Source organism: Periophthalmus magnuspinnatus, chromosome 3 (assembly GCF_009829125.3).
Source record: "Periophthalmus magnuspinnatus isolate fPerMag1 chromosome 3, fPerMag1.2.pri, whole genome shotgun sequence".
Lineage (NCBI taxonomy): Eukaryota > Metazoa > Chordata > Actinopteri > Gobiiformes > Gobiidae > Periophthalmus > Periophthalmus magnuspinnatus.
Window position 1 is genome coordinate 19,770,671 of NC_047128.1, and position 21,129 is coordinate 19,791,799.

General features: G+C 39.4%; 1 protein-coding gene across 2 annotated transcripts in view; it reads left to right on the forward strand.

Moving 5' to 3' along the window:
- trpm5 (transient receptor potential cation channel, subfamily M, member 5) overlaps window positions 1-21,129 on the forward strand; it is a 43,770-nt gene that overhangs the window by 3,136 nt on the left and 19,505 nt on the right. The window contains exons 2-13 of one of the 2 annotated variants that reach the window (XM_033991655.2): window positions 3,283-3,350; window positions 5,169-5,307; window positions 5,392-5,572; window positions 6,070-6,236; window positions 6,957-7,134; window positions 8,817-8,881; window positions 12,228-12,413; window positions 14,642-14,741; window positions 14,827-14,945; window positions 15,533-15,874; window positions 17,103-17,249; window positions 20,252-20,375. In XM_033991655.2, coding sequence (XP_033847546.2) covers window positions 3,283-3,350; window positions 5,169-5,307; window positions 5,392-5,572; window positions 6,070-6,236; window positions 6,957-7,134; window positions 8,817-8,881; window positions 12,228-12,413; window positions 14,642-14,741; window positions 14,827-14,945; window positions 15,533-15,874; window positions 17,103-17,249; window positions 20,252-20,375 — 1,816 coding nt within the window. The remainder of the gene's footprint in view (window positions 1-3,282; window positions 3,351-5,168; window positions 5,308-5,391; window positions 5,573-6,069; window positions 6,237-6,956; window positions 7,135-8,816; window positions 8,882-12,227; window positions 12,414-14,641; window positions 14,742-14,826; window positions 14,946-15,532; window positions 15,875-17,102; window positions 17,250-20,251; window positions 20,376-21,129) is intronic. The other variant, XM_055228936.1, reaches the window with a different exon arrangement.

Here is a 21,129-nt window from a genome sequence, read left to right on the forward strand (position 1 = left end):
TCACATGAGGCATGTTCAAATACTGAGAATGAGAAAAACGTTTATGTGTCTTCTATCGACAGGTTTAGGAACTGGCAAGACAGGTTCAGTTATGATTGTGGTAGCTTTTTAAAACAGGAAGAGTGCAGGCTACATAGTTGTGTCATAGATTACGTAAAGCATATACTGTCTTTAAAAATCCAAATTCAAACATCCTATTGGACCTTTAAACACCAGACAAATTCCAGTTCATTTTCCCTTGTAATTATCTTCATACTGTGACTCCAGTGTCTATGCAAACGACCGCAGCTAATAAAAGCCTGTTCTCCACCACAGATCTTTAATTCCATCAATAATGAATGAGATTTGGGTTTTCACATGGAGCAGTTTATGAAAAGAATCTTTCAGAGATAAACACGACGGGGATCTTTTATTACAAAACAATAACACACAAAGTCTTCTGGAAATGACCACAGAGCTCGACAGCCCGCTCTTTCATTTCAGCTCTACCCCAGGCTGTTGTGTTGTATTTTAAGTCTGAAGGATTATAGCACATGTAATTAACGTCTACGGAGTGAAAATCCCGTGCAAATGTTGAAAAGGGCATACAGCTGTGAGGAAATGACCATATCACAATTAGATTCAATGAAAATGTGTCAAAAATGAGACATAGACTGTGTACAGAAGTGGACTAAGGCAGTGTGACGTCACCGATAGCGTTCAGCTCCAATAAAATGAAGCTCTTTGAGGCTAGAACCTGTAGGGACAAATTTGGATCATAGCAACCAAAGAGCCAATCCGGAGCGAGGCTGTTGAAGGTAACCGTTCCTGCCCGCACCGCTGGTTTAGCAGGAAGTGGGAGCTTAGCAACACTGTTAATCAAACCTATTGCTAATGCTAGTGGGAGCGACTTCGGGGAAAGAACGCATCTGATTTGTCTGTTATTAATATTTACTTATATCTTGATTTCAGACAGAAGGGCGAAAGAAAAATACCAGTATCATGTAGAGAAGATTAATATGGACATTTTAAGACCAAAATGATGCGGTTCACTGCAGCAGTTACAGAGAGAGAGGTGACAGTTTTTCAATCTAAAGTGAACTAGATTGATGGCGCAAGCCAATGCGGCAGGTAGCACGTTAGCTATGTCTATTTATACATAGAGTCTACATTATATTTTGAGAGAAAATGCGACAATTTTTGTTGGCCCTCAAGCCCACTGCTGAATTGGCCCAACTGATCATAGGCAGTACATTTTACTTCTACAAATTACAAGTAATTCTACCACTAATGCCTCAATAGTATCAGGTCTTTATTGTGATACAGACCTGAAATGATTGTTCCAAGCCCTGTTAAAGGTCCGGGGGCTCTGTCAACGCTGTGTAAAATGCAAGAAGTTGAATGACTTACTGTATCAAAACCATGCTTCATTTTTTTTTCTTTTATGGGTTCAGAAAAATGACCATTTCATTTCATCTGATCAAATTTTGACTGAATGACATTTGTCTTGAACCATGTGGAAACACCTGCCTTTGAATATTGTAGGGCTGCAGGCCCCTAAAGAAATAATTGTTCCACTAAACACATGATCTCTAATAAAAACTAAATAAAAACACTATCGACGTACTAATCCCTTAATTTTCACCCAGCGTGTTTTTTAATAGCGTGCCTTGAGGGATGTTCAAGTGTGCCTTTGTAAATCCAATTTGAACTCACTAATTCACTAATTAAAAGTTATTTCATGTAATATGTTGTCATTTTGGAGTGCCAGCAAACCAGAAACCAGAACCAGAAACCACTAATGCAAAATAAAAAGCATCAGACAGCTACACAGACATTATTCACACTTTTTTTTTTTTTGATTGGAGTCATTTGATAATGTTTTAATGGATGATGTGTGGTATCTTTTCTACATAAGAAGTGTGCCAGCATTCAAAAAAGGTTGAAAAACACTGCATTAATCGACTGAAGCAGGGTTGCCAGATTTTCAGATATCAACAAGCAACCAAACCTTTGAAAACAGCCCAAAACAAGGGAACTGAGCCCTACAAAAATGCAAAAAAAGAAAAGTTAAGCATTGTGTGCCGCCGTTGAAGTCGTTTTAATGAGGTGCATATATTTTATTAGTATATCTAGCCTAAAAATTTCAAAAATGAGTATCAAATGTTGTATTTCAATAGCCAATCATTGGATTTTTATCATCATGAAAAAGGATAAAAAAGTGCTTCCAAACAACACAACCCCTGTCTTTCAAAAGTTGCAAACAACTACTAAAAACACAAGCCTAAAGGTGTTATAAAGAAGTGGACTTGGCAACTCTGTACTGAAAATCAATAGTCCTAATATATTCCAGACAGTCGATTTTTGCCAACTAATGTCACGCAGGGCAGCCAGTGCAGATTTCGCATGGAAATTGGGGCAGTCGGCACCATATAGGTTCTATCCAGCTGTTCTTATATGGCTTTTCATGAACTTTTAAAAGGGAAAAGAGAGCTATTAATCTAACAGTGGAAAGAAGAAATTTTCCACGTTTAATACGGACATTTGGGCAGTTAATGCATGTTTCCTTTGGAGTTTATGTTAATTTATATTAGCAAGTAGACCCAACATGGTGGCATATGGTGAAAAAAACAATTGTCTTTCTACCATGGTTCAAAAAAAAGGCGAGAAAAGGGATTCAGTGGTCAAAGCTCAAAGTTCAAACTGGATTCCTCACTTGTGATTCACAATCAGGTACAGGACCTTTAGCATTTAGTCTAAAAGTCATTGCTTTAGTAACTATTCCCTGTCTTTCTTCACTTTCACTGGGAGGTAGACCAATTTCACCTGGAGTCAGAAAAAATGTATATAATGGGGCGGATCTAGCTCAGTTGGTGAAGCGTTTGTCCATTGCTCCACAGGTTGGTGGTACGATTTCAGCCCCCACAGATGAATGCTTTCATTGTGTCCTTGGGCAAGAATCTGAACTTGTCTTTGTATGAATGTGTGTGTGAATGGGCGAGTGTTTCCTTAATGTAAAGCGTTTTGAGTGCCTTGAAGATGCAAAAGTGTAAAATCTTTTGTCCTGTTTTGCTGTTAGTCACCTTTTGTTAGGTAACAGCAAACAAACTACAATGTGTATATGCCTGTTTGCTGTGCTTAGTCATTCTTTGTCTCACTCTGGCACACTTTAGGAGGCCGTTTGCATATAGGGCGAGGTCAGATGGAAATGGCTGAGCTTTGCATGGGCCGCAGGTTGTTCTGTGAATACCCAAAGAGGCAAAGGTAATCTATGTCTTATGCTGTTTCCTTTTGTGTCCACAGGGGGCGGTACAGTCACAGACACGTTGCGTGAGGTGTGGAGATGAGCTGGAGTGGTCTGAGGAGAACAGGTCTGTCTCAGTTCATTTAAATACAAGGTCATTAATGGCACTGTACCTGATTTTACTGTCTTAAAAAAAACAAAAAAAACAAAAAACAGCATTCTAATGAGTCACTGCAATGAGTTTATAAGTGCTTTTCACAACTCTGAAGATAAAGTTAACTTTGCATTTATTTGCATTTTGAGTAATTGTTTTATTTATAGACAATATTTTCATGTTTTAGTCCTTAGGGTTAATCACGATTTACGACTACCAATGTAACAAACGTTGACCACTGTTGAAACTTTTGCTACATTGAACCAGTCCTGGATGAATGAGGGATTACACTATCTCATTTAGGACTACCCTATTCATAGTTTAGTCATTTTAGGTCTGGTATATCCTTAAATTAGGCCTAATACATTCCAGGCTTAGATCTGGTGATACCAAGAAAAACAAATATTATTCTACCTGGTACTTGCTGTGAAAGGTTTAAGAACCACTGGCTTATACGATATATCTGTACTGGAGTAAGACGTTTTGATCAAATACATGGGAAAATCAGGATTTTAAAACATGAAAATCAGAACTTGGCTCATTTAAGCAGTTTGTAGCAGCTAATTGTTCACTGGGATTAGTTTTTAAGCGCGTTTCACAATTTTTAGAGGCCATCACAGCAATGCTAACATAAGCTAGCATGCTAACCACACATCTCCTGATTCTCGAACAATAAAACACTTCATAATTAGATGCAGACAGTACACAGTAGACTTATTTTGACCTCAGGAGCTGTTATACAGGCACTGGGCAAGGTTTTGCTCAAATACAGGTCATGCATTTTGTGTATTTTGGTTAGTGGATTGACTTTTTTTTTTTCTTTTTTTTTTTTTTTTTTTTACCAGTTATATTAATAGTTGTAATATTTTGCATGAGCAACAGATTAAGTATGTATTTTATCTTTTTAGTATTACCTTTGTCATAACTAAATGTGTGTCTCAATACCTTCACAACATGGGCAAACAAACCACACAATTGCCTATTAAATGTCTCATATTGTGCTGAATCAACTTATTAATGTTTATTTTTAAAGGTACACTGTATAACTTTGCTGGTACAGGCTCATGCCACCTGCTTATCTCAAGGGATGCTACTGTATTTCCTTAAATGTTCCACATTATACAGTTGAACTTATCAAATCAAATGCAAAATATATGTTTTATTGCTATAACATGAACCATTTCAGAAATTATTCCGTGCACCTGTAGCTATTATAATGATGTCACAACCAGGGGCTGTGTTTTGTTTCATTCATGCACATTTTGTAAATCTGCTTTTTTAGTCCATCTCCCTCTTCAGAGCTCAGAATATGTGGTTCTATCTTGCAGTCTCATTAGGTGGTAAACCAGGAAGTGCATTCCCATGAAACATTCTTTGGAGCTAATGCCTGTAATAACCTAATGATGTGCAGACTTGAGAGGTGGTTGGTCAAGAGACAAAGGGCTGTGATTGGCTGACAGTGACAGACAGGTGAGGAGATAGGTCTGTACGGTAAAGCAAATTGGTGGGACAGTAATGACAGGGATCCACATTCAGTCTGGGTGGAGAATCACCTGCCTGTCACTGCTCCTCACAAACTAACACTTTTGGACTGAAAATCTGACTCTTCCTAATTCTGTGAGCAGAGATAAGATCAGAAGTAAAGGTGCCTCTGATGGTGTCATCAGCTGGCATTATCCTCCATCTCCATTTGTGCCATTTTACCTCACCCAGAGCCTCTGTAAGCCTACAGGCACATGCATAAGATGAGTCCACATTCACTGACACATGTCTGATCCCCCTCTCCTCCAGTGCACTGCTGGGCTGCTCCTGCATCTCCACTGTGAACGAGACTCTGGGCAGTGTGGGGCGGGGCCGCAAGAAGAGCCACTGGGCAGCAGGCCGCGTGGGGGACATCGACTTCATGGGCCCCACCAAAACCAGAGGGAGGGTCAGACATACTATACTTTGTACTCTAGTACATCAGCAACGCTCTGTATGACTCTAGACTTTGACAACCCTGTTCTTTTAACAGTTTGTGCGTGTGACGAGCAGCACTAACCCAGTGCAGATATACCGCTTGCTGACAGAGGACTGGGGCCTGGCCCCGCCACACCTGGTGGTGGCACTTGTGGGAGGAGATGAGGTGGCACAAATGAAGCCCTGGCTCAGAGACACTCTTCGGAAAGGCCTGGTGAAGGCGGCACAGAGCACAGGTACGCCCTGAACATAAAGTGTAAACTCTTTAGAAACAACTAAAAAGGAGCAAACAGTGTCAGATACTCACATAGAGCTGTGTCAGCGCAGGGATCTCAGGGGGTTACAGAAGAAATTCCTCTCATATTTTAGGTTCAAATGAAGCACTAAGATTTGTTTTGTGTAATGATGCCAGATGGCCCAGTCCCACTGGTATGTGTCATGTCAGCTGCAGCAGCATGCTCATACATTTTCATATTCAAATGAATGGCATCTATTTCAAATGTGTTTGCATAACCATTCAACCATACTTCAACCAACCAGGCCATTTATGAGAAGTTTGTCTTTTACTGTTCAATTATATCATTAGTTCATTAAAATAATATGATTTTATCTCCCCTGCTCTTATTTCAGTAGCATTATTACCATCTTACTTTCTGTTAAGATCAGTTCATCTGCAGCAAATTCCTTTCGAAAACAGTCTAGTCCCTGGTTTCTTACTTGTGATGTTCCACAGGGGCCTGGATTCTGACCAATGGTTTTCGCTTTGGCATCACTAAACACCTGGGTCAGGCTGTGAGGGACCACTCTCTAGCCAGCACCTCGTCCAAAGTGCGGGTCGTGGCCATCGGCATCGCCCCCTGGAACATGATCCACAACAGAGAGGCTCTGCTCCAGGCTAAGGTAAGACTTTTAAGCTGAATGTACAGTTAACTACAGAATGTGGTTTCATTTTGACATTGTACTGCTTATTTTATATTGTTTTCTAGCATTGTATGTGAGAAATATCGGCCCAGTTCATTTTAAATTGACAGCTGTGGTTAAAACTCATACGCTTTTGAAATGAAAAATCTTAACATCCCATTTCTTCACCTCAGTGGCTTATACTAAGCATGCTTCACAGCTTTCATGGGTTCAGGAGTTTTAGACTCACTGCACAACCAGCTTCTTCACCAACTTCAGGGTTAGCTTCCTATAAAAAATGGCAGCTGGATAGTTTGGAATATATTGTAATGGGGCAGGACTAATTTTACTTTATTATGCAAAACTAATTTTATACATGGCCTTACTCTAAAGCAAGTATGTTTTTTGAAAATTTGTCTAGAGTTCTGTGTGTGTCCATTTTGTTTGTTTTTTTGTTTGTTTTTTGTGCATGTTTGAAATTGGCCTATTCATTTTAAGATCATCCATGAAGCTTCTCTACGTTTTTAATTTTTACTTTTAGGATACAAGACACATAGACATAGGTAAATTAGTAAACGTTTTCTGTTGTAATAGCTTCACATTCGCAGTGCACCAGCAGTCTTTGCGCCCTCCACTGGCATTTTGCATACAGAACATTTATGAGGTAGGTAATTCAGATTGCTTTACAAACTCAGTATCTGTGTTACATATGTTCTCCAGGGGGATGAGCCAGCTGCGTACAAGCCCCAGGACCTGCCTCACGGGTCCGTCTACTCTCTGGACAGTAACCACTCCCACTTCGTCCTGGTGGAGGAGGACCCCAAAAAGGCCGGGGCCACCAGTGAGATGAGGGTCAAACTGCTCAAGCACATCTCCCTGCAGCGCACTGGATATGGAGGTACAAGCGTCAGCAATGTCAGAGAAGATTACATCTACCAGTCATGTGTTAAAGGAGACATACAAAAAACATGCCTGGAGGTGTATTTTGCTTCATTAACATATTCATTCAATGGACTGTACTTAATTTTCTTTCCAGATGCAAGTAAAAACATTTTTTGTCTCAGTACAGATTTAATTTAGTTTAGAGTCAAAATAACACTGCTGTCGGCTGTCTGCATTTAATTATAAAGAAATTGTATCATTTGTGAACCTTGGTGCACTGCAATGACAGGCTTTGGCCACTGACTGTTGTGGAAAAACTATTCTAAACTTGTTATGGTGAAGAATGCGAATTCTAAGAATATAAGGACAAATTGTTATAGATAAGAAACCCACAAGTGTCCTATTTTTTGAGTCCATAAACCACTACCATTCAGATCATTTCTGCACCCACACTATGTTCACCATGAACATTAGCATGTCAACACCCTGCTAAATAAAATGTTTTCATTGTTCATGAAAACATTGTCATCAGAGAGACACAAGGTGACCAAAAGCATGTTTGAATGCCAGTAAAGGTTAAAATAATGCATGTGTTGTAATAAATTCTACAATGTGTTTGGTGACAGTGGCACAGTTGGAGGTTAGTTCAAGCCATCTTTGAGAGAGTATTATCATTGTGTCCTTAAGCAAAGAACTTCACCTGCTTTTCTTTAGGTATCACCACATTAGGGTCACTGTCTATTTATTTATTTATTTCAGGGACAATGCACATTAATAAACATTTGCATGTAAATAAGTCAGAATTAGCCCGAGGGCTATTTTTCATCCGTAGTCCCGGGACAGGTGTAAAATGTCAACCTGTAGGAAATAAAATACAATAGAATAAAAACAAGGTTATTATTTACACTGTAAAATCATTCTTACATACAGTCGCATATAACTCCATTCTTATAGTCATAAAACCACATTCAGCCACATACATTCATTTTCAGCCACAAACACAACATACCGTTGTCTACATACACACACAGACACAAACAGACAAAACTCAAACAGAGGCAGGATGGAGACAGGAGCATCGAGACGTGGATGTTAGTGGTGACAAGACTGATTTTCAATTAACCATTTCTTTAACTGTAATTTAAATGAGGTGTAAGTGGGGAGACTTCTAATTGTGGTGGGGGTGGTGTTCCAGTCATGCGCAGCTTTCACAGAGAAGGTGGTTTGGCCAAAGAGACTTTTTCTGAGTGGGATGATGCAGTCCCCTCTCGATGCCCCTCTGGTTCTTTTGTGGTCAGAGGTCTGTCATCAGTGATGGTCACATACAGGGGCTGTAGGAACAGATTGTCAGTCAGGCTGTTTGTGCAAAGTGCTATATAATATGAAGCAAGACTAATGCATTGTGCCAATGTGTGTGGTCTTTGTTGTTGTTATGATTCGCCACAGTGAACACTGAGCAAATTCTAAACTGACTTTCCTTCGATATTTCCATTATGTTTCATTTGTTTCTCTGCACACATATCCAGTGTTGCAATGTTCCTTTTCTCCTCCAGCTGTGATGATTTCAACAGTGTATTCAAATCAATAACAATAAAACCTTCAACATCTTGTTTTTTCCACAGACGCTGAACCAGTAAAGCGATATAAAGACTGATACTATTAATAAAACATAAAGATTATCTTTTTTCTTGGTTGCAGGCACGGGCAGTTTCGAGATCCCTGTTCTATGCCTTCTGGTCCACGGAGAACCCAGGATCCTAAAGGTCAGTGGCTCTATTAAACATGATTATTAAAGATGTTGCATTTACATATTTCACAAATGATACAGCACCTTAGAGCCGTATGAGCTCACTCTTATGAGCTTTAATTATATAAGAGCTGGTGTGAAGACTGGAGATGCAGCGTGTTAAGAGAAGCATGCATAAGACAAAGCAATTATCCAGGGCCTTTCTTTATTTCAAATGCACCTTTTTATAGAAGGTTTTGTGGTCCGTAGAGCTTTGTCACCTGATCATTCTGGAAGCCGTGCTGTTACACTAGCTTTGACACTACATTATAACTAGCTTTACTTTTGAGAGAAGATGATTTTGATTTATTTTATTATAACAGTGACAAAATGTTCTTTCTTATTTAAGTTCTAATACCTTGTGGATCATTTTACTTATCAAGTCAAATCTTCTCAAATAAAGATAAAATATTATTAATTCAAGTCGTTTATAGACCTAGATTATGTTTCTGCAGTGTGCTCAGTCTTGTGTGTGATTCTCATTCATCTCTTTTCTGAAGGACGGTACACTATGTTAGTTACTTTTGAGATGGGGGTCTGTTACATTCTGGTCTCTAGAGATATGCTAATCCATTGCCTGGAATTTTCTACAGGAGTAAATTTAACTAGTATTTCTTCCATTCATTCAAAACTTTCTAACTCAAAAATACCCTGAAAAACTTTATTATTTCTATGAGTACCAAACCAACCAAACAAATCCGGCTGATTTCGTTATTCAAAAACTCACAGAGGTAAAACGCTTTGTGCATTTGTGGAGGGGAAAGTGTCTGTGCTTCTCTCATCTGGATCTTTTATTCTGTTAAAAATGGAAGGCTTCATCATGTGAATAATGCAGTTTTCACTACTTTAGGCCTTACATTTGTTGTTAAAGTCTCCTACATCCTGTGAAACGTCTGATCCTGCGATACCACCGTGTTGTAAATAATGTCCCACCCAAACCTTATCATTTTGAGGCATATGTAAACACTTTTCTTTGACATTTCACATTTACCAGTTTGCCATGTTCGCCCTCGTCTCCTTCTGATAATGAAATTGTGGACTCCTGTTTATTTTTATTTTTTTTGTATTGCCTGGGCTGAACTTGTGCAGATAGATTGTTTCCGCTCTCATTGGAGTAAACGGTTTGGCTTGAGTTCCTTCGGTTTATTTGCATTCTCTGAGCTGCAGACTTGGAGATTATGGAAAGTAGCAAACACTCAAATCAAAGAAATATCCAAACAGAAAGCCCACAGTTGTTGAACCTGATCACTGTTAGTCATTGTCAGTGGCTCTACAATGCTCTGTGTAATGTTTACATTCACGACTGCTTAAGTGGAAAAAAACATCAATTTTTCAATGATTTTACCACTGCTATTTTGCGCCTAGAAGATGGTACCCTTAAACGCGCTGTACCTGATTTTGACTGTCCAAAAGCAGAACTAGTTCATTTTAAACGGTTTGTTGTTTAGTCTGTCAAAGTTATACCTCACTTACAGTACCTTATGCATTCTGAGCGTCATAATTATTCACCGCAATGAGTTTAGAAATGCTTTTCACAACTCTTAGAGGCCCGAGCGAAATTTTGTCCTGACAGTGAAGCAATAAACACTTTCTAATTAAATGCAGACAGTACACAGCATACTAATTTTGACTTCAAGAGCTGCTTATACGATATACACTGCCTGGCCAAAACAAAAAGTCGCCACCAACTAAAAAGGTCCCACACTGTAATATTTCAGCACGTATTCGCTGTGGCATTGTTTCGATTTCGCTTCTGCAATGTCACAATATTCATTTCCATCCAGTGTTGCATTCATTTTTCACCAAGATCTTGCATTGATGATGGTAGAGTCTGACGCTGCACAAAGCCTTCTCCAGCACATCCCGAAGATTCTCAATGGGGTTAAAGTCTGGACTCTGTGGTGGACAATCCATGTGTGAAAATGACGTCTCATGCTCCTGAACCACTCTTTCACAATTTGAGCCTGATGAATCCTGGTATTGTCATCTTGGAATATGCCCGTGTCATCAGGGAAGAAAAAATCTATTGATGGAATAACCTGGTCATTCAGTATATTCAGGTGTCAGCTGACCTCATTCTTTCATTCTGACCTCAATCGCCCATGCAGAAATGATCCAAATAGGAGGCTCGTATGTATTTGCTTAGTTAAATCCAGGTGGCTACTTTTTTTTTTTTGGCCAGACAGTGTATATGTACTTGGTCATGACATATTTTGCTCAAATACAGGGCCTTTAATGCTATAGTTTGTTGAATGCAGAATGGTCGACTAATGACAGATATTAGTTGTATGTGAAAATGGAGTCTACATTGTGTAAATTACCATTATTTGAAATCAATTCAGAATATTAATCTCAACTTTGATAAAAAAAAAAAAAATCCTCAAATTAAAAATGCCAAAACCACACACAAACACGAAATGAAAATAAATGTGTAAATTATAAAACTTTTCTTAGAGATAACAAAAACTGCACTAGCAAGTACACTTTTAACACAACTACAATAACAGCAGCATGTCTTTGACCAAAGTAAAATGGTTTCATGTGGGTTCATGTAATAACACGTCTAAAGACTTGAAAACTGCACCAGACCGCTGTAGTGTCTGGGAAAAATAGACTTCTTGTGGATTCTTTTGGAAGTCTTGCAGGACCTGTGTGTCCTGAACCGCACCGCACCTGCAGACACTGTACACCTGGCATAAAGGGCACATTTTATGCTATTTTCTGATCTCTGTTATAATTTAAAATCATCAACCTTACCTGGAGCTTTGTTTTGTTTCATTCACACATGTTTAAGACACAAACCATGCATTTTAAGGCTGGGTTCTTTTCTCAAAAAGAAAATAAAACTCACTGTTCCACCTTGTGATGTCATGCGGTAGGAAGTACCCCACTGTATTTTTAAGCTCCATACACCTTCACTAGAATCATTTAGATAATTTCAACCCTGGAATGTCCAATCTGTGCTAAATAAGAGAAAAAAAGGTAGCTGATAATGTGAAAACTACCACTTCCCGACATTGTAAGGTGGAACAGCACAAGTTGAGCTCTGGGTTCATGGGTGAATGAAACAAAACACAACTTTTTGATGAGGTATGAGGTAACATTAAAACTTGGCTCACAAGACTCAGTTTTGCTTAATATACAAATATGTTTATGTTTTGTGTGTGTCTGTGTCAAATATAATCCAGTTTATTTGGTTTATTTTATTATTCTATATAAACAGTTAATAAACATCACAGAAATACAAATTATCCATCTTAATGTTAAACCATGTGTTCTTTAGAATGTCATAACAAGTACTCCTTATTTGTTTGACTGTGCAGAGGATGTGTAAAGGCATCGCAAACTCCACCCCCTGGCTGATCTTGGCGGGCTCAGGGGGCGTGGCCGACATCCTGGTCTCACTGATGAACCGGGGCAGCTGGGATACAGACAATGTGCATGAGCTGCTGCTGGACACCTTCCCTCAGGCCCACCACAGTGCTGACGTCAGCAACTGGGTCAAACTGGTGAGCAATGTTTCATCATATTGGTATTTGACAGATCAAAACTAAATAATAAATAAATGTATGTAGTGCCTTTCATGACACCTGAAGAGCTTTATAGTGCATCAGTCAGTCACTCCACACCACATTCATGCACAGAGTGAAGAGTCTGTAGACCGTACATAGAAGTGGACTGAGGGAGTGGGACTCCAGCCAAATGAAGCCAGTTGCAGTTAATGTGGCTAATTTGGAGCCAGTTCTATATTTCAAAAGCCGAGTGAATAACCAAAGAACTAATCAGGAGCGAGGTTGTTGAAGGTAGACTTCCCCTGTCTTTCTGGTTCTGGTTTGGCAGAAGGAAAATGTTATTAATGTTATTATTTATTAATAATAATGTTATTTTGTTATTAATATTCATATCTTGGGAAAAAAATAAATAGTGAAAAAAACACATGGATGATGTATGTTAAAACAAGCATTTTCATACCAGATTGTCTCACAAAGAGGGGTGGACATTTTTCAATAAAAAGTGAAGTGGAGTCACTGGAGCCAAATCTCACCCATGGTCACATCCTATTTGAAACACGACACCTCACTGGACAGCTGTGTCCATCTATATGTACAGTCTATGCTAGGGTCACAAGGCAGTATGCACTAGGGCCAATGCTGCCCCACTGTGGCATCTTGTGTCCCCAGTGGTCTTCCGTCCAAGTACTAACCAGGCCCAGACCTGCTTATTTTAAGAATTGACATTAGAGATTGAAAAGCAGATATGGCCACAAATAAATATGAGAACCAAATGTACAGACATTAAAGAAAAGAAAAAATAGAACTTTTTTTGATAAAAGTCAATTTTTTAAATGTATTTTTTCCTGAAATTTATAGTGAGACTAAACACCTAAACTCAAACTTAAGCCACTGGAGCCAAGACACACCTATTTTTAATGCAAATAAATTGCATGCTGCAAATACCTGGTTTGCACTAAAGTTGTCAAAAAGGGACAAGCATCAGTTGACGATACTATTAAAACACCATATCTACAGAAGCAAAAAAGTTGTTTTTGTACTTTAAGAAAAAGAATTAAGTTTTGAGGAGATAAGAACATTCATTTTTTATAAGAATGTTCTACATCTGCCTCTGCACTTCTTTACTCTGTTGGATGTATTCATTTTGTAAATAAAATTTATTAAAATCGGCTTAATTCATTTCTGTGAAGTGAATGGAGTATCCATCTGTCGATACTACACAAGCATACATAATGATTTCTCTAAATCTACTCTTAAATTAAGTAGTCTTTTTGGCGCGAGAACTATAATGAGACTAAATTAGTTGTTGAAATGAACCCTGCTGATGAGCTACACAGCATGGGGTTCCACATCAGAGCTCAGGAGCTGGAGAGAGGGGGAGAGGGACGACAGGGAGAGATGGAGAGAGGGAGCCGGCATTTCAGCTGCGGAAGAGAAGATTGCATGTGATGACCCAAATTAGGGATGTGAAACAGGAGGAAAGACTGGAGTCATTCTGAAGATGAGACCAGGACACAGTTTTACAGTTCATTTAATGTCGCACTTTAAAACAGTGCCCTCAGCAATTCAAGAGCACTAAAAGTACCATATATTTCTTGAAAGCAGACTTTTAAAGCATTTCAGACTCGTCTCTGCACTTCTAAATATGCCCTATCCAATACAAAATGTGTGGCAATGTCTAATGTGAAATAACTTTACTCAAGTTTAATACGTTTGTGAGACAACAAGTCGTTGTCCTTTAAGCAACTGCAATCGTGTCCTTGGGCAAGACACTGTGAGTAATGATGGTGGTGATTGGAGAGGCCATTGGTGCGGAATGGCAGCCACATCTCTGTCAGCCACGGGGCAGCTGTGGCTTTACTAGTAAATTACCAAGATTAAAGTCTACAGTCAATATTGTGACAATTACTGTTACAAGTGATTGACAAAAATTAGTAACATGAATAGTACCAATATCAGATCGGCTCAGACTCTCGATTCTTTTATAGTCTTACTGAAAACTTTTTGGTCTGGCTTGATCAAAGTTAGATATTTTTTTAGAAGGGTTTATTATATGTTATAAGTTTTTCCTGTATTTGTGAATGTGTAGTACATTACTTTAGAGTTTGTAGCTGTTGCTGTAAAATGTACTATATATATCAAAGAAAAAAAAAGATCTTGACCTTGAATAGACTATGACAACAGTAATATTATAAGACAGACATTACATTGTGTGTCTAAATCAGATCCGTAAGATCCTGGACAATGGCCACCTCCTCACGGTTCATGACCCTGAGCAGGAGAGCTCTGAGCTGGACACGGTCATCCTGAAGGCCCTGGTCAAAGGTAGGCAGCTTCATGATCCAGCTGTACACCCTTCATATGACACACCACAGCAGGTTTGTCACTCACCTCTGTGTCCCTGTGCCAGCCTGTAAGAGCCAGAGCCAAGAGGCCCAGGACTTCCTGGATGAGCTGAAGCTGGCTGTGGCCTGGAACAGAGTGGACATAGCCAAGAGCGACATATTCAACGGAGATGTGGAGTGGAAGGTCAGCCTCCCGATGTTACCAACCTTCACACTTTATTTGTTGAAGAGTTTGTATTACACTTCTATAAGGTATAAATTGTTAACATATAACAATCCACTTTAGCACACCACTGTTATTATTTGAAAATGCTATAATCATCAAAAACAACTTATTTCAATCATTTTTGTTACTCTGAGTCCCCCTTCCCTTTGCTCTCGGTGCTAAGTCACTCCCCCTGCACATGGCATCAGGTTTGTGAAGTTGTGGTGTATTGTTTGGTATCCGGCTTTTGTATACTTAAGTAAAATTGCCATGCAGGAAAATGTGTGAGGTGGGCTTGAGCATTGGACAAATTGTACTGATAACCATAAGGAGGGTTCAAATAGGGCCCTGGAGAGATTGTTAAAACCTGCATGGATGGTATGTTTTTGATGAAAAAGTTGATTTTGCATAACTGAAATCCTCCAAACTAGTTATATCTACTTAAGTCAAGATAAATATTCTGTTTTCAAGACATTCAAACTAATGCTTTATGTAATTTTGTGTGATGCATACTATATAAAAAACAAAAAAACAAACTTTATGCAAATAAAACTTTGCATGTGCAGGCATGTGACCTGGAGGAGGTGATGATGGACGCTCTCATCAATGACAAGCCTGACTTCGTGCGCCTCTTCGTGGACAATGGGGTGAATCTGGGTGAGTTCCTGACTTACGGACGTCTGCAGGAGCTGTACTGGTCCATCCCTGAGAAGAGCCTGCTCTACAACCTCCTGCTGAAGAAGTACGAGGAGAAACAGCTCCTCTTGGGTGCCGCACGCACTAAAGGACCACCCGTGTACCACCCGGCAGACCAGATTAAACCCCGCTTCACCCTGCTGGAGGTGGCCAAGGTGCTCAAGGACTTCCTTCACGACTCCTGCAAAGGGTTCTACCAGAAGGTCCCTACTGTGAGTGACACTCCGCACTACATGGCTCATTCAGGCTGGATTCATCGACTAATCATGAAAAATAATCATATATGATAATCGTATTTGTTATTCTGGACTGGACAGACTCTAAAACGGATATTATAAATACTTCTTTTTATAACAAAGACAGTGGCGTTATTAAATAAAAATAATAATACAGGGGTCTCAGTCAATCCAGATGTTAAGCTGAGTTATTTCTGCAGCAAAACCGATATCTAAATGAAAGTAGAAGTGAGTAAAAAAGTGCATGTGCATTCCACTACAAGGGCAGTGGCAGACATTTTTAGTTGTAGTAGCTATGGGGGTGCTACTGTGAGTTCTTCAATGGGGGCCCTCACTTAACATGTTAATTTAGAGTCTTATATGGATGTGAGTTGCTGTTTTAAACAAGATCAAATATATTTAGCTCCTGTAGTGATTTATGAAAACTAATATGGAATTCTTTTTATTCTAGTCTCATTCTGAACACTCTGTAATTGCCATTTGAACATTTTTAGTCGTGATTCCATATCATTTGAAAAAAGGACGGGTGAAAACCTTTAACAGTGGGTTAACCAGCTTACTTAGTTACTATCCTATCTGTTCTTGTGGATCTGTTTAAAACTCTTTAAATCACTATCCCTGTTCATGCAAATTACAGCAGCTATCCTGTGCAAAACGTTTACACTCCAAGGAACTATGTTATCACACAGTTTTTACTCTCATAGTTGTGATAAATCTGCCAGCACCCGCTAAACAGTTTCATTTGCATTTTCTCCGCCTCAGATTTTGCGGATGTTGGCAAAAAAAAAAAGCCCCGTTTTGGTTGATAAATGAGCTCCTTATTCCATATGAATTGTGATTAAATCGGAATTGTGATCTGGCTTTAAGAAAATTGTGATATTTTTTGACATATTGCCCATCCCTTGGGAAGACCATCAAAACACACCGTTGCCAGACTCCCAGTGGTTTAAATGTAATGCCTACAAAACTATATATAGATTTACTGTTCTATTGATTGTTGCCAACAGTGGGTGACAGGCATCTAATCCAAGCATGAAAGCCTTTATAATCCAATATGGAAGCAAACTGCAGCCTCAAAATAATTTACATATTTAAATGTAAATTATTAATACGTTTTTGCATAATTTCTCACAGTTTGATAAAGCACAGCAGCTCGATGTCCTAATTCATTTCCTCCACGTTGAGCGCTCTGTGTTGTGTCTAGGAGAAGCCACCGAAGGGCAGGCTGTTCCACACACAGAAGAACCTGGCTCTGGAGCTGGAGATGGCCTCAGAGCACCCCTGGAGAGACCTGTTCCTCTGGGCCGTGCTGCAGAACCGACAGGAAATGGCCAACTACTTCTGGACCATGGTCAGTACTAGTCTGCGCAAATAAAAGCATTAGACTCATACATTCATCAAGTATTGTTAATGGTGCACTGTGTACTTTTCTGCGAGTGGGTATGTCACCTGCTTTTATCCCTGGAGAAGTTATTGCTTTGGCTGGGATGTTCCACAGTAGATAATCGAGTATTAAACCAAACAGGATGTGAAGCTAATGGAGTCCCACTCATCACGGCACTCTTTGTAACTAAACCCTTCTCACTTTATAGTTGATAAAACGTCCTGGTATGTGGTTGGAGGTTGAGTACACTGCACAGCGTTTTGCCACAGTGACTCAGCAGCTTATTGGGTTGTTACTTAATTCACATTTTAGCTTTTGGCTCATCTGCTGTAGTTCAGATATCCAATCCCAAGCTCTATGGGTTTACACTGTCAGCCGTACAACATTTTGTGCAGTAAATATAGGCTGTGACATACTCGTTCATACATTGATTCCTTGTGTTGATACAGGATATGTTTATTTGAGCAGATGGATACAGCCAAGATATCGGTCTAGTAACAACAATACAATTATTCAAATTATTTAAGACAATTTGTAAATTGTCTTAAACATTGGAATCCAGGGTATAACATTGCGTCAAATTATATTCAAACTGAAATGAATGAGAACAAACAGCCAAACACAGGATTTCAAAGTACTTTTATTTATTTTTTCATATTTTTTGACAGAAGAATTGCCCTCTACTGCCCTCTGCTGGCCATTCCAACCTCACTCTAAATACTATCAGAGAAGCAATTACCAAAAACACGTATTTCACTTTCAGATGCCGCTTCAAAGGTTATTAAACACGCCACACTGTTCTAAAGGTTACCCAGATTAATTTAGAACGACAAAGCAAGTCATAATACCCCCTCTTTAATATTATAAATAAACCAACTCGCTGTACGCCTGTGTCAGTATTCTCCGCTAACAGTCCTTTGTTTTCCCCGTGTCTTCTTGTCGTGTCTCATTTCATGCTTGCCTTTCTTGAACCTTAGAACCAATTAGTGTTATCTTCGCCGCGGCCGCCCCGATGCACATATCTCACACGTCTTATTCTCAACATTATCTCAAATTATGGAAATCACATACAGCCCGAGCCGCAGATGTCGCTAGCTCCCTCGCGTTACGTGCCTTCCTAATTTGATTGTTTGAAGGGGCTCTCTTGATGGAGCGCCGGAGTTGGAATAATTGTGACAAAGGCATCACCGCACTCGGAGATTGTGGTTTGTGTGGGTAGATTTAATGTATACAGATGAGAGGACAGGAGTGAGTGTATATGGAATTTAATGAGCTGGGAGATGTTGGTGGGACTGGACATGGCGTCTTCAGTACAGTGCTACATCGACTACAGTGTTTCTATAACTGATAACAGCGTCGTTTTTATTACTTATGTTTGAAACTACTGTCGGAAACATGAATTATCACGTGCCTTGTATTGAACTGTAACATATATTAGGGTTGTCAAAAGTACCAAAAATCTGATACAAGACAAAGTTAAAACTAGTAGCAAAACTGGATACTCATTTGAACAAGTATCAATACTATAAAAGTCACACTCACAGGATAGAAATGAACCTTTCTTGAATAGCTTTAGAATGATCTTGAGGTGTATCAGAACAAGTATAAGACCACATAGCATACGCCCATGGACCACTATGGAACATACCTGGACCACCAAGGGATTACACAGATATAAGGCCACATGGTCATATAAAAGAAAGTGCTATTATTTAATGTTAAAAATGCCATTCTATTGTCTAAATAAACCATGTCCACCAGCAATCTGACCAGAACTGAAGAAGCAGCTTGGATGAGCAGCGAAACGTGTTCACTCCTACAACTTTTTGTCCAGTTGACAGATTTAACTTTGTTTTTTTTACAATAAATAAACCATTTTTTATTATCGAGTATATCAAGTTATATAAATATCGAGTCTATACCTTTGTATTGAAATCAAGTTTGAAATTTTAGCATTGTGACAACACTCACATACATAGATTATTATTGTATATTTTATAATAACTTTCTGTTCAGAATTGCATATAATTTCACAGTAGCAAACAGAATATGTTAATGTATGTGTTTTTCTAGTTGAAAAATGACTTTGTAACATTGTTTAACCATGTAATTGCAAGTAAGTACAGAACAGAGATAGGGGGTAGGAGAAAACCCTCTCAAATGCAAGACAATACAGGATTACTCAAACATGTATCACGTAATGACCTGAGTAAGTTAATTATGAGAAAACACTGTTACAACATAAAACATCTCATAAAAGTAGATTTTATATTGCATGTCTCCTTTAATATAAGATTAAAGGTTCCATGCGGTTTCCTTGGTCAGAACTTTAGGACCTTTACCTTATAGCAAGAAGGTCTCAGGTTAGATGAGAACTTCCTGTGTGGAATTTGCATACTCTTCTCATGTCTGGGTAGGTTTTCACTGTCTACCCAAACATTCCCATCAACCTTAAAGATCCTATTTTACACATAGGACTTTAACCCATGTTATAATGTTGTTGCCTCCTCAAAAACACACCCAGAGTTGTGTTTCTCTTTCATTCCCACATGTTTGAGTGGTTCATTAGTCTGTCCAGTCTCCAAACCTCAAAAAATGCTCTGGTCCACCTTGTGATGTCATGTAGTGTTAGTTTTCTTTTTGAGCTCAAGATATGTTGTCCCACTTGTTGATGCCATCAGGTGGTGATCCAGAAGTGCTCCTCCATGTTTTTGAAGTCTGTGCACCTTCTCCAGAATCATTTAATCATTTCAATACTTAAATGACCTTCACTATGATTTCACAGTTACCAGTGCAGGATTGAGAAACAAAACAAAAGATGTAAGAAGAAACTTGTATGAAAAAGTACTAGCTAAAATGTGAAGAAATAAACAGGGATGGAGTTTATATTTAAAACAGTGGGATTAAAGGTGATTGCTTGACTTGGATTTGATTGACTGACTAAACGGCTTCCCTCCCTGTATCCCCAGGGTCCAGAGGCTGTGGCGGCTGCTCTGGCGGGCTGTAAGATCCTCAAAGAGATGGCACGTCTGGAGTCAGAAGCAGAGTCGGCGCGGAGGATGAAGGAGAACAAGTATGAGCAGTTTGCCTTAGGTTAGTATGTGCCATAGATACGTATAGTCTATGGTCGCTTATATGTACTGCACTGACTTCATGTTAAGATACTCCAAACTATAGCTGTTCTCCATAAACTCACACACACGCATTAAACAGCAAATATTATGCATTATTTATTGTCATCGGTGTTTAAACACCCACCTTTACATTGGCATTTCCATCCATCTTCTGCTTATCCGGAGTCGGCTCATGGGAGCAGCAGTCTAAACAGAGATGCCCAGATTTCCCTCACCCTGGGCACTTCCTCTAGCTCCTCTGGGGGCACCTCAAGGCATTCCTAAACCAGCTGAGAGACATAGTACCCCCAGCGTGTCTCGGATCTTCCCCGAGGCCTCCTCCCAGTGGGACGTGCCCGGAACACCTCTCCAGGGATGCATCCAGGAGGCACAGATGCCCGAGCCACCTCTGTTGGCTCCTCTTAATGTGGAAGAGCTGCTGCACTACTCCAAGCTCCCCCTTTTAGAACTCAAAATAATGTCTATCTCCATACAATAGACACCATGTTCCTACAGATATGCTCCCTATACTGGGACCTCGGCACACCATCTACTGGCAGCAAAGGAAATTACCATTAAAAAATGAACCAAGGTTAGCAAATGACATGCAAAGTTGTAGTGAAGGTGATTTGACGGCAGAAATGCTCAGATGTCAGGTGGTGATTTATGCACTTTAAAAACTCCAGACTTTTACCTGTGACAAACAGGACTTATGGAAACAAGATTCATGAAAC